General features: G+C 37.8%; 2 protein-coding genes across 2 annotated transcripts; both read right to left on the bottom strand.

Moving 5' to 3' along the window:
• Positions 1–5,248: 5,248 nt before the first annotated feature.
• LOC6642548 (V-type proton ATPase catalytic subunit A) lies at positions 5,249–7,644 on the bottom strand. The gene is made up of 2 exons (XM_002065134.4): positions 6,489–7,644; positions 5,249–6,431 (listed from the first exon to the last, which is right to left on the bottom strand). The coding sequence occupies exons 1-2, from the start codon at positions 7,590–7,592 to the stop codon at positions 5,346–5,348; spliced, it is 2,190 nt and encodes a 729-aa protein (XP_002065170.3). The 5' UTR covers positions 7,593–7,644; the 3' UTR covers positions 5,249–5,345.
• A 1,528-nt stretch (positions 7,645–9,172) lies between these two features.
• LOC6642547 (V-type proton ATPase catalytic subunit A) lies at positions 9,173–12,839 on the bottom strand. The gene is made up of 5 exons (XM_002065133.4): positions 12,762–12,839; positions 11,558–11,658; positions 10,790–11,487; positions 9,755–10,732; positions 9,173–9,682 (listed from the first exon to the last, which is right to left on the bottom strand). Exons 2-5 carry the CDS (start codon positions 11,631–11,633, stop codon positions 9,590–9,592), a joined length of 1,845 nt encoding a protein of 614 aa, XP_002065169.1. The 5' UTR covers positions 11,634–11,658; positions 12,762–12,839; the 3' UTR covers positions 9,173–9,589.
• Between the last annotated feature and the right edge of the window lie 628 nt (positions 12,840–13,467).

Genomic DNA, 13,467 nt, shown 5'->3' with positions numbered 1-13,467 from the left:
AAAGAGCTTATTTTTTTAAACAGAGTATTCCTAAACCTGTTAAAAATGTGGAAAAACTATTTTTAGCTTTCTATAGTATACTTTTGGGTACCTATTTTTCAATCCGAAATCGCCCAATTTCAAAAAATCAGTATGTGATGGGCAAAAACCGAGTATGCAGTTAGAATCAGCGTACCCGAGTTAGTTAGGAACAGTTAACGTCACCAAAAATCATGTTGGTCTTTGTTTTTAGGTTCATGTAATCAACACTTATTATGATGCTTAACAAAGTTTTATTTATTTTTTTATACTCAGCTTTAAACTAATTTTATAAACGAATATTGATATTCTTTCCTTTTTTAAAATTATAGGGTAAAGATCAGTTTTTCATTGTATTTGTTTTTGTTTTGTCGAGCTCTTGTGACTTTCCATTTTTTTTTATTACAAAACTTGAAATTTAATGATTTGTTGAAACCCCGACAATTTATTTTTTAGCGTTTAACTTAATATCTTTGTTTTACAAGCGTCAACGGCAAAAAACAAAGCTCGCCTTTTACTTTCTCAATTTAAATATTTTGTACTCTTATAAACTAACAAGTAATTGGCTTTGCACAAATATACTTTATGTTCTATAGTGCTATATATAACCTGTTTCAATAGGATAACTTTTAAGCTAGAGCGCAGGAAATATTACCTTAAGTACTTAAGCTTTAACTATGATAGGTAAAGTTTTATTTATACATAAAACTAGGAAGTTTTTTTTCTACTACATATAAGCGTATAGATAATTAGCCTATAAACCACATACAAAATAGAATAATTAGAAAGGAATTGATGTACAAATTCTAAATTTATATATAATTGAAGGCAAAAAAGATATAAGCCACAGATTGGCATGGACTTAAGTTACATATCTGTGTGGTGGAGGGTTTTGTTTAATCATAAAAATAGAATTCATGGTAAGATTTAAATTTTCAGAGCAACTGAAAAAGTTTTATGCTTGTTCTTCTAAAAGTATTTGGAAACTCATTTTGTTGTTGTTGTTGTTGCTGTTGTTGCCTTAGCTTTGGCTTGTGCTGTAATTTCGTTGTCATTAAGTTGGCATTATAACAAAATGCCTTTTCAATCACTTTTGACTAAATGCACTGACTGAAGTCTATGAGAATGGAGGGAGAAATGTACGTTGGCTGTGCGTTGTCTAGAATGAAGCTGGCAAGGACTTTACCGCGCTCGCCCACTCGACAAAAATGTTTTCCCTCTGACAGGGATAAGTATGAAGCACAACAATGCCAATGGCAGAGGCAACCGCAAAGTTCTCTGAAAGAAACATGAGGCAACGCAGTAAATTTCAAGCGTTTCATCAATGTCACTGAGGGAAAAGGACTCGCTTGCCTGCTTGCTCGCTCGTTTCGCCCGCTGCCTGCCCACGCATATCCTTTTGTATTTAAAATGTTTGCCTCGCCGAAAAGTTTCTTTATTTATTTTCTTCCTTCTTTTTTTTTACCATTTTTTTGTTTTTTTTTTTTTTTTTTTGGTTCATTTTCACAACAATTTCATTATCTGCGCGAAAGACAGTGCGGAGAGGAGAGAAGAGGGAGGGAGCGATGGAGAGTGAGTGGGTAAGTGAATGAGTGAGAGTGATAGGCCAGTTACTTGTGTGACAGGCGACATGCCGCAAAGGAGTCCAAGGACTAGCGAGTGGCAAATTTTTTTATGGCTAAAACTTTTGTGTATCGTTGTGTGTGTAAGCGTGTGTTGGTATTTTTTTTTTTTTTGAAGGGGGCGTGGTGTGCAGCGATAATGCGTCAGGGTATATAAAGCCAGCAGGACTTTTCACAGGACTCTCCTCTCTGTATCCAGAGAAAGTGAGAGACGGTGAAGGAGCTGCACCATCGAAAACAGCCTGCGGCGCATTTGCATAGGCTTAATTTAAATTCCCCTAAACAGAAGCATATCAAACAACAAAACAAAAACAACAAAATACAAGAAAAGGACAATGCGAACCGAAACAGAACCTTTTGCCAGCATGCAAAACTAAGGAGCAAAACAAAAAAAACAAAAAACACAGAAAACAAACAAAAAACGGGACAAACACCAAAAAAGTAAACCAAGAAAAAAATTTATATATATACATATATATATGTACAGAAAAAGGTTTTCGCTTAACTTTGCCAAATAACTGCAGGCACTCGAAAGGACACATCAGCAGTTCAGGACCTTTAAGAATGGAGCGAAACGACTTCCACAAAATAACAAAATCAAAAGGATTTTGCGTATAAGTTGCAAATTAAGTTGGCGCCAGCTCTTTCCTTTGCCACCACCAACATCTCCCCCTCCCTTAACTCGACCCAACTCATCCTTCTTACACTCGTCAACATCATCATCATCATCATCATCATCGTCGTCGTCGTCATCTTATGTGCTTATGATATCCTTTTTGGCCTGGCGGGCAACAAAAACCTTGTCCTTTGCTTGCACACACGCTTCGTATTTGCTTGAAAACTTACTTTTGGCTGCTTTCTCCTCAAGAGGTATAATGAGTTGATCTTGAGGTTTATGCAATCGAAATAGAAATTCATAATATTTACTTATTTAGTTTTCAAACACGAAAATCCCTTTAAATAATCTAGTCTAATTTATGGTTAAAAACATAGTTTTATTTTAAGAATTAAAAATATTTTCTTATAAAGATGTAGAGAAACATTTTTTTAGGGAATATTTAAATACTAGACATTTTGATTCTTATAAAGTTTGTCAACTCGTTGAAGTCAAATACATATATATAGTTAAGTCTTCAAAGGATCAAATGATATTAAGGTAAATCTTTATATAAAGATGGTATATTTCTATTTATATAATGGTAGGTAGGGCCAGTTTTTCCGTAAACTTTTAGAATGGATCCCGAGAATTAAAGTCTCGCCTTATTTTATTTCTTCCCTCTTAGCAGAACTAACTATAAATGAATAAAACCTAAGCAATCTAACACAATTATCATATTTTTTAAAAACTAATGTGATTTTTTGAAAACTCATGTAATTTTTTAGATATATTTATATGTTAATTTAAATAAAATTATATCATTATATAAGTATGTACGAAAAGTCTAATCATAAGTAAGAAATATCAGTTTTAAAATATATAATTTAGCTACAATAAAGTGTTCCATATAAATCTCAATTATTATGACAAGTATTAGTTAGTTTTAAATAAGAATATAATATAAAACTTTAAAGTAGAACTACACATCTTTTGCTTCAACATCAAAGGAAATAAACATTGAAGGGTTTGCCTATTTAATAACAAATGCCCTTAGTTTAAAAATAAGCCCTGGTATTAGAGAGTATCAAGAGGTTCGTTTAAAACTAAGCTAAATATAATTTTTTCGTTCTACTGTTTAACTGGAAAAATTTTGTTTAGCCTGGCTCCCATTTGGTTATCCTGTTATTTCTACATACTCATGTATACTTTCGGGGGCAGAAAAGCTGCTGCTGCTGCTGCTGTTTTGGGACTTATCTAAGAGCCAGTCGTCCAGGGAAAGAAAGAAAGAAGGAGAAGGATGAAAGAAAAAGATAGGGGGAAAAAAACCAAAATCCTTTAATTGAGTGCACACTTATGCCGAAGAAGGCAGCCCTCTCTCTGTGTGTGTGTGTGTGAGTTGCCTGCTGACTTTTTATGCGCTTTTAGCGCCATTATCCTTTTTACGATTATCGCCGCTAAAGCGAATTGACTGTTTGACGTTCAATTGAAATTTTGCATTAAAGCTCAATGGCTTAACCCCTTCAAATTATGCAATAAGGACGACGACGACGACGTCGAGAAGGCCTCCCACCCAAACACCAACTCAGGCACAGTTGAAAGTTGAAATGTCAGCGGGGGCAACGAACGAGCGGGAAACTCGCAAGCATTGCGAGTCATGGATGGGATACGGAAAGGGGAACGAAAAGAAACGAAGAGAACTTCGTATGGCAGCCAATTAGCGCGCATTGCTCATACGCCACGTTTGTCATGGCAGCCAGAGACCGAACCGAAATGTCCTCCCTAAAACCCATACCATTTCTCAACACACACACACACACACACACACACACACACACACACACACACACACACACACACACACACACTAACACATACAACTCCTCTCTCTCTCTCGCACACATACGTGTTTAATATCTTTCTCTGTCTCTGCCTCTCGTTTGACTCGCATAGCGGAAACGGAAGTTGTAAGGGGATTTTCAATTTGCAATTGAACTGATTCTGATTTTTGGCTTGCGTTTTTTTTTTTGTGCTGCGCTCATTTTATGGCTGACTTGGTTGCTGTGGTGCCAGCGGCCCGAATGTCGGCGGGTGAAGTGCGGAAATGTAATCATCGCAATCCAGAGAAGACCTCACCCCATCCAAAAGAAAAACCCACCTCCTCCTCCTCCTGGCTTCTGCTCTCTGCAGCTTATCGACAAAGTCAAACGAACCCACCCACAAACCCTGTACATATATCTATATATATATATATATACTTACATTTAATTTCCACTAATTGAATCGAAATCGATCTCTCTTTCTCCCTGCATTTTTGTGCACAGCAGCAGCATTCAATGAGGGGAGGTCTCCCCGCCCTCTTGGGGTATGAGTAGCTGAGCTTCAGCTTGACTTTTGTGTGGCTAGAGTTTCGTTTTGAGGTATAGTAAGGAGGTGGCATTTGGTGTGGTATTTTAATAAACTTTTCCTATAAATCAACGAACATTTTTGTCGACATTTACCCTGCCGCCATGATGATGAAAATTATCGCATCTTGCAAATGCAAAATGAGAAAATGTAAAATGGCAAATGAGGGAGAGGAAAGGATTAACTAGTTGGAAGACAAAAAAAAAACCAAGTGTCGGCACAGGAAGAGAAAGCCAGAGAGAAGAGATGGAGAGAAAGAGAAAATCTTGTGAAACAGGAAAAATGAAGCAAGTGAGTTTTAATGACTAAAAAGTAGAATTGTCGATGACTTTACAGACTTTCAAGATAATCCTATTTGAATAAATAAGCTAAAAAAGGATGCTGGCAAAAATATGAGTAAAGGATTATTATGTTATTTAAGCCGATAACAAAAAAATGGGAAAAATATATTAAATATTGAAGAGAAAAAGATTTTAAATAAAGACCAAACTGGAAAACGTTTTAGCTAGAAGTGGAAGTGGCGAAAGGATACTCTGCAGACATAACTAAAGTCTGATTTTTATAAGCCAACTTATTAGACTAGTTTATGAGAAGGTCTAATCTTGTATTTATTTTTGAAAATTCTAAGAAACAAACGATTTATTCACTTTACATACCCACACACTTAGTATATCAAATTTGTTTGAAAAGATGCCTTCGTTAACTTAGACATAATGTGCCACATTCTCTTCGATATCGGTTAATGCCTTTATAATGTTGTTATACACTTTATCGCAGGCCTCGTTAAAAACTTCTGGACCTTCATTTGGATTGATAAACTTCATGGTGGATATATCATACAAAATATTTGAGGCACGTTCCCTAATCAGGCCCCAAGTAACATGGGCATCCTGTCCAGCTGTGCGTTCCACAGCCTGAACTGCATGCGTATGGAAGGCAATCATGTTGCGCAGCATTCCCACAGTCTTATAGAAGGGACAATACGCATCATAATCACTATATGAATTTTGCTGCAGAAAGTCATCTTTTAACATTTTGGCCACCTCCAGAGTAATCTTATCAATCTCATTGAGCGATGATTTGCCCACCAATTGAACAATTTCCGAAAGATCCTCCTCCTCTTGAAGAATCTGTTTTGCTATTGCGCGAAGTTTAAAAAACTCTGGTTCGGTTTCCTCATAATAGGGATCTAGAGCTCGTATATACTTTGAATACGATTGCAGCCAATTGACGGAGGGAAAATGTTTACGTTGGGCCAATTTCTTGTCCAAACCCCAGAACACCTGGACAATACTAAGAGTGGCCGAAGTGACGGGATCAGAGAAATCACCACCAGGTGGTGAGACAGCTCCGACAATGGACACGGAGCCCTCACGATCGGGACTACCCAAGCATTTGACGTGTCCGGCACGCTCGTAAAAGGAGGCCAGACGAGCACCCAAATAGGCAGGATAACCGGCATCGGCGGGCATCTCAGCCAGACGGCCAGATATCTCACGCAATGCCTCAGCCCAACGGGAAGTGGAATCAGCCATCATAGATACATTGTAACCCATATCCCGAAAGTATTCCGACAGAGTGATTCCAGTGTAAATGGAAGCCTCACGTGCAGCCACAGGCATGTTTGAGGTATTTGCCACAAGTGCTGTACGTTTCATAATTGACTCCTTGGTTCCATTGACATCAACTGTGAGTTCTGGAAAATCTCTAAGTACTTCAGACATTTCGTTGCCACGCTCACCACATCCCACATAGATAATGACGTCCGAATTGGAGTATTTCGAAAGAGACTAGTGAGAAAAATAAAGTTGTGTCACCCAAGGGGAAACTATAATCTTTAACTTTACCTGCGAGATTACTGTCTTGCCACAACCAAAAGCTCCTGGTATGGCTGTGGTACCACCCTGCACACAGGGAAAGAAGGCATCCAGGACTCGTTGTCCGGTTAGCAAGGGATGTGAACCTGGTAGTTTATCGCTAACCGGACGAAAACGACGAACTGGCCATACTTGTAACATCGAATGCTTCTTAACCTTATCATCGAATTCCGTTTCAATGACTGTATCATCCACATAATAGTCTCCAGCTGGTGCTATCCATTTAATGGTACCCTGGTCTTTGGGTCCTAGCATCAGACGATGTTCCAGCATACTATTCTCATGGACTGTGCCATAGATATCACCGCCCGTTATGACAGAACCCACTTTAAACTTGTCCGGCGTAAATGAGTATAGAACATTGCGAGGTAAACTCTTGACATTAACGCCTTTGGGAACATAAATCGAACCCGTTAGCTCGGAGATGGAACGCAATGGTCGCTGAATGCCATCAAAAATGCTGCCCATAATGCCAGGACCCAGTTCGACAGATAAAGGTTTGCCAGTTGTATAGACAGGATCACCGACACTAACGCCCGATGTATCCTCATACACTTGTATGGTGGCCATATCCCCCTCGAGTCGAATTATTTCGCCAACTAAACGAAAATGTCCAACCTGCACCAGCTCGTACATGGCAGCCCCGGCCATTTCTTCGGCATTCACCACTGGACCAGAGACTCCAAATATGCGACCATGTGCCTCTTCCACAACCTCATCATCCTCCAATATGGTGCTCGCTAAAAATTCTTCTGTAAGGGAATTATCTCTACTTATCTCTTTGATTAGTTCATCTTGAAATGTTGTCGTTCGATTCACTTCATTGGGCGACTTGTAAGCCTCTTCCAAGGATTCCACTAAACTGTCGATAGTCGCGAATGAGGTTTGATTGAAGCAGTCTACGGTTTTTCGAACACTGCAATTGCAAGCGGGTATAGGAATAGGAATACTCCTCTGGGCAGAAGCAACACAACTATTATGGACAGAAGGTCCTGCACCACAAATGGTTCCAGACTCATCATCACTTTGGCATTGGCACTTTTTAATTAATTTAGGTTTCTTTTGTTGATCCATACTAACAAAATTTTTTTAAGTGTGTATGTAGAAAAAAGAAAAATATGAATCAGGTTGACAATAAATTTTCGGAAATTAGATCATTTCAAGAAACAAAAATTATAAAGAAACGAATCATCAAAGAAAATTTTAATCTAATTACAAATCGTATTTGTTTTCTAAAAGTGCAAGTATTTCGTGTTGAACACGTTACTAGTTTTCTTTTAACTGCTTAATCTTTTAGAACAATTTATTAAATTAATATCTTATTGGGTTAGTATGACTTTTGTGGTATCCTGACCTTGCAGTTCTATCTCTATTAAAGTAGTTTAAAAGATATCTTAAATATTTCATTTTAATATTTTAGTTGGTCTATGAAATGTAAGATCAAGAGTATTTAATAACTTTTACATTATATATATTGAAACATCAAAAACTTAACAATAAAAAGTTTGCGGGATTCTAATTAATTATATCTACTTTTAAGCAAATTTAAAGAAATATCTGTGGAAAAATATTTCAGTTTACTTCAATTTTTTTTCAAGCATATTGGGAAAACGTAGATAGTGAAAAACCAAACTAAAGTTCACATTAATGTCTGACTAAGATCTTAATTTCATGATTACATAATAAATTATAATTAAAATAAATTATACTTACTATTTTAAAATGTAAATAAAAATTAAAGTTAAAAAATCGGATGCCTTATACAAGTCAAAGTGAGGAAATCACACTTATTAGGGACTTACCCTAACTTACCTTACTTATACTATTAATGAAAAATTTGTTTAAACTAAAAATTTAGCATTTTTAGAACTAATTCGTTATATAAATGACAACAGTTTTAAAGTCAAACCCATTTTTAAAAGACGTTACTAGAGACATGGAAAATTTTGCAGAATTGAACGCAAATTTTGATAGAGTAACTGTACAGTAATAAAATATTTATATAAGATAAAGATCGTAAAACTGACTTACGTTTACATTTCGGAAATCTAAGCAATATCTCTTAAAAAATTTGCTTAGTTAAAGTTCTTAGTTATCAACTTTTCAAGCTATAATATTATATTGAACAAAAGTGTAAGATTTTCTACTACATAATCTAAACTTCATAAGAACCCCATAAATTTTAAATGAATCTTTAATTAATAATAAACTGATTGTACATTTTGTAAAGGTCAAATTAACTAAAAATAAGGTTTTTCTACAGAATTTTATATCTGTTCATCTCTAAATTTTGGAAATGTTTTTCATCCAACTGGGAATGGTCAACCAGTTGTTTTAATTGTTGGCAAAAGTCGATGAAATTTTGAGAATGACTTATGTATACATGTGTCCATTTCGTAGCTGGCCGTTTTGTGTCTGGAAATGTCCTTCAATTAACTTTATGTTTGCCTTAGAGACGAAGAGAGATAGGAATATAAGTACAAAGAGAGAGATAGAGAGAGTGAGTGAGAGAGTCTTTCAATTACATTAAATGTATTTTGTTGTTTGCACTTTATTCGTACATTTAATTTTTCATACTTTAAATATTTACATATATTTAACAAACAAACAGGGAGGGGGGAGAAAACATGACTTTTTCACAAATAAAACAAGAATTTTCATTCATTAAACAATAATACTATTTATGCATGCATTTGTATTTGTGTGGGTGTATGTGTGTAGTCTGTGTGTGTTTGTGGGTGGTCCTTTGCCTTTTGTGGGTGAAGGTGTCTTTTGTGCGCTGGCTTGGCCCCTTCCAAAGTTGGGGGCAAGCGAAAAGTACATTATGGAAGGACTTTAGTTAGTTGTCGTTGGCAAAATATTGTTTGAATAAAAAAAGTATCAACCGCAGGCCGGAATGTTTCCAGGAATGTTGAACAAATATGAATTGCACGGAGTTTTGATTTTTGTTTTTTTGACGGAACTGTACGCACATTTTTGTTGACTTTCTTTTTGCTTTTTTTCTTGTTTTTGTAAAAGTTAACTAAATAACAAATATAAGATTAGATTGTAAACGTAAGACCAAATGCGATCTAGTCCTCCAGATTTCTGAAGGCTTGCTGCAAATCTTCGTGCAACTGCTCAAAGTCAGCCTTGATCTTGGCCTCACCATCCTTGACGGGGTCCTAGAAGAAGCAAGAAAAAACAATCAATATTTTTAGGATGTCATTACACTAGCCTCTTTCTGTATAGCTCACCTTGAATTTCATGGACGACAGCTGGTACATAATGTTGCCCATAGCCTCACGAATGACATTCCAGGTGATCTTGTTCTCAGATTGAGCTGTGGATTCCACAGAGTGACGGGCCAGATCGTAGAAATCGATAATGTTCTTCAGCATGCCGACGGTCTTGTAGAAGGGGCAGAAACGATCGTATGACGAGTAGGAGTTCTGTTGCAAGAAATCATCCTTCAGCAACTTGGCGACCTCCAGAGTGATCTTATCGGTTTCGGCCAGCGAAGCTTTACCGACCAATTGCACGATTTCGGAAAGATCTTCTTCCTCCTGGAGGATCTCCTTGACCTTGGTACGCAGTGGCACAAATTCGGGGAAGTTCTTGTCATAGAAATCATCTAGAGCACGCATATACTTGGAGTACGAGATGAGCCAGTTAATGGAGGGGAAATGTTTGCGCTGGGCCAATTTCTTGTCCAAACCCCAGAACACCTGGACAATACCAAGAGTGGCAGAAGTGACGGGATCAGAGAAATCACCACCAGGTGGCGATACAGCTCCGACAATGGACACGGAGCCCTCACGTTCAGGGTTACCCAAACACTTGACACGACCGGCACGCTCGTAGAAGGAGGCAAGACGAGCACCCAAGTAGGCAGGATAACCGGAATCGGCAGGCATCTCAGCCAAACGACCAGAAATTTCACGCAAAGCCTCAGCCCAACGAGATGTGGAATCAGCCATCATAGATACGTTGTAACCCATATCACGGAAGTATTCGGACAAGGTAATACCAGTGTAAATGGAAGCCTCACGAGCAGCCACAGGCATGTTAGAGGTATTGGCTACCAGAGCGGTACGCTTCATAATAGATTCGGTAACGCCATCGATCTCAACAGACAATTCGGGGAAATCACGCAATACTTCAGACATCTCGTTACCACGCTCACCACAACCAACATAGATAATAACATCAGAATTGGAGTACTTGGACAGAGCCTAGAAATGGACAAGTGTTAAAATTTGGATAATCTTGGAGTTTGGGCTGAAACTTACCTGTGAGATCACAGTCTTGCCGCAACCGAAGGCACCGGGAATGGCAGTGGTACCACCCTGGACACAAGGGAAGAGGGAATCCAAGACACGCTGACCGGTCAACAGGGGATGATTGGCGGGCAATTTCTCGGTGACGGGACGGGGTTGACGCACAGGCCACACTTGCAACATAGTGTGCTTGGTGATCTCACCATCGAATTCTGTTTCCAGCACAACATCATCGACTTTGTAGTTGCCGGATGGGGCAATATAACGCACAGTACCCTTGGCACGGGGATTCACGATCATTTTGTGCTTAACCAAAGTGTTCTCATGCACCAAACCGTACAGATCACCTCCGGTGATGTGAGAGCCAACTTTAACGTTCAAGGGATTGAATTCCCAGCTGGCAACACGGGACAAACTTGGCACATTCACACCCTTGGGGATGTAGATGGAGTTGGTGAGCTCGTTAATGTCCTTCAATGGACGCTGGATACCATCAAAAATGCTGCCCATAATACCGGGACCCAATTCAACGGATAGAGGTTTACCAGTACGCAACACGGGATCGCCGACAGTGACACCGGAAGTTTCTTCGTATACCTGAATGGTGGCCATGTCACCTTCCAGACGAATGATTTCACCCACTAGCTCATAGTAACCGACACGGACCAACTCGTACATAGCAGAGCCAGACATGGCCTCAGCGGTGACGACTGCGAGGATCAGTGAAGAGAAATATCAGTAAAAACGTGGAAAACATTTTCCTTTTCGTTTGCTACTCACCAGGACCCGAGACAGCGAAGACACGTCCATATTTGGACTCACGCTCTTCATCATCGAAACGCTTCAAGTTCGACATAATGCTGCTTGCTTTGGCTCTATAACTGTAAAGATATAGAAGTGGATTTTTTAGCGCGTGACCTTTTTTCACCTTACTAATATTTACTATTATGATTGATTGAGTTTACTTTTTTTATTTCTCTTTTATCACTATTTTTTTTAACTCCCCACTTAATTATGTGTAAAAACTTTAAAAGCAGAGCTTTCATTTCACGTGACAAAGCTTTGCGCAAGTTCGAAAAAAAAAATTATTCCCATGGACAAATAGTAGAAACCTGCCATACCACCCCCTCCCTTTCTCACACTCTATACTCTCTCACTTTTCCACTGCTTCTGTGTGCATATTAAATCTCAATTATTAAATAAAAATGTAAATCGTTTATATAAAATATTTATTACTTTTTTTTTTAATTCAAATGAGAAATGCGGGCGGTTTTGTTATCTATCACAAGCCGAGAGAGTGAGATTATGTGAGAGAGGCTCGCGCTCGCATTCGAGTTCGAAAATTTGACAATTCGGTTTTGACGTTGATCACAAGACTACTGTCATTTTCTGTCAGCTGACAATTGGAAGAAGAAAAAAAAAACGCAGAGAAAGAGAGTGATTGCGAGAGAGTTTTTTTTTTATGTGGGTATCCACCATATTGGATTTTAATTGAATAATCTTGAGTTTTGGTTGCAACTTCATTTAGAACTTCTGATATTTTTTTGGTGGCAGACGTGAATTCGAATTCGATCACAAGACCCCGCCTGAGCATGAGCGAGAAAGAGAGACAGAGAGAACCAGGGAGTTATCGTACAAGCGCGAGGGGGAGGTCAGCTGACACGGCAGAAAAGTAAAGAAAAAAAATTTCGCCTTTAATTTTCCACATGTAGAAATTAATAAATTTTCCAACTTGCACTTGGGATTTTCGCGTGTTATCTAACCATGTCTTCTGCATTTTGCTCAATATGCAGTTTACATTATATTTTAACCTGGTTTCGATTTTACATTCGTTTTACTGGCAAACTAATTGCTATTCAGCTCACATTTAAATTATTTTAACGTTTGATATTGTTTTTGTTGCTGCGGTTAGTATTTTTTTTGTACTTTTCTTTTGTATTACGTTTCTGTTTTTGAAATTCTTTTTTTTTTATTTGGTGCTTACTTTTTTGTGTCTTCGCGTTCAACGTCTTGTGAACGTGTAATTGCTGCTTCTCTCTAACAGAACTGAAACCGACTGAACTTCAAAAAGTTTCCAATTGGACGATCGTGTTTGTGTGTGCTTGTGCTTCTGGTTGAGCTTTCGCTTTGCTTGCGAGTTGTGAGCTGTTATCGAATGTGAGCAGAGCTTTTAAGTATTATCGCTAAGCAATGCTGGTTAAAGAGAGTTAGAGAGCAAGTGCTAAGAGAAGGTAAAAGAAAGTAAGAGATAAGCTGACGTAGTTGGTTGAAGTTTGTGGGTCGGTTTTAAAGTTGTTACATCATTGGAGTAAAGTAATGGGTGTTTACTTAAAATGTGGTGAATTTTAATCTCGTGGATCAGACCTTTTTAGGTTTCGTTTTTAGTTTTTTCAAACTAGCTTTCCATATGGTAGGGAATCGTAAAAGATCATCTTATGTAATACTCAAAACTTATTTTCTAATGACCTTTTATATGGAATATTAAATTGATTAAACGTCATAACAAAAAGTATTAAACATTCCTTAAAAATAGTTAATTTTCAGAGTTATTCAACAAAAATCAGTAGAAAGATGAAATTTTTTAAATAACAACTAGTCCAAGTTATTGTTGCGATAGGAAACTTCATTTTAAACTCCAAGTAAGTCAACTGATATTCGTAACCTCTCGATATACATTAGGGTTGGGCGGT

This window comes from Drosophila willistoni, assembly GCF_018902025.1.
Source record: "Drosophila willistoni isolate 14030-0811.24 chromosome 2R unlocalized genomic scaffold, UCI_dwil_1.1 Seg167, whole genome shotgun sequence".
NCBI lineage: Eukaryota > Metazoa > Arthropoda > Insecta > Diptera > Drosophilidae > Drosophila > Drosophila willistoni.
Note: the sequence above shows the minus strand (reverse complement) of the source record. Positions and strands in the feature narration are given on the sequence as shown.

What these genes read in the sequence shown, in the direction of transcription:
- LOC6642548 (XM_002065134.4), bottom strand. Translation starts at nt 7,592, where the DNA reads ATGGATCAACAAAAGAAACCTAAATTAATTAAAAAGTGCCAATGCCAA. An exon ending in GCAAGACAGTAATCTCGCAG is followed by an intron (nt 6,432 to 6,488) that starts GTAAAGTTAAAG and finishes TTTTCTCACTAG; the next exon opens with TCTCTTTCGAAATACTCCAA.
- LOC6642547 (XM_002065133.4), bottom strand. Translation starts at nt 11,633, where the DNA reads ATGTCGAACTTGAAGCGTTTCGATGATGAAGAGCGTGAGTCCAAATAT. An exon ending in CTTCGCTGTCTCGGGTCCTG is followed by an intron (nt 11,488 to 11,557) that starts GTGAGTAGCAAA and finishes TGATCCTCGCAG; the next exon opens with TCGTCACCGCTGAGGCCATG. An exon ending in GCAAGACTGTGATCTCACAG is followed by an intron (nt 10,733 to 10,789) that starts GTAAGTTTCAGC and finishes GTCCATTTCTAG; the next exon opens with GCTCTGTCCAAGTACTCCAA.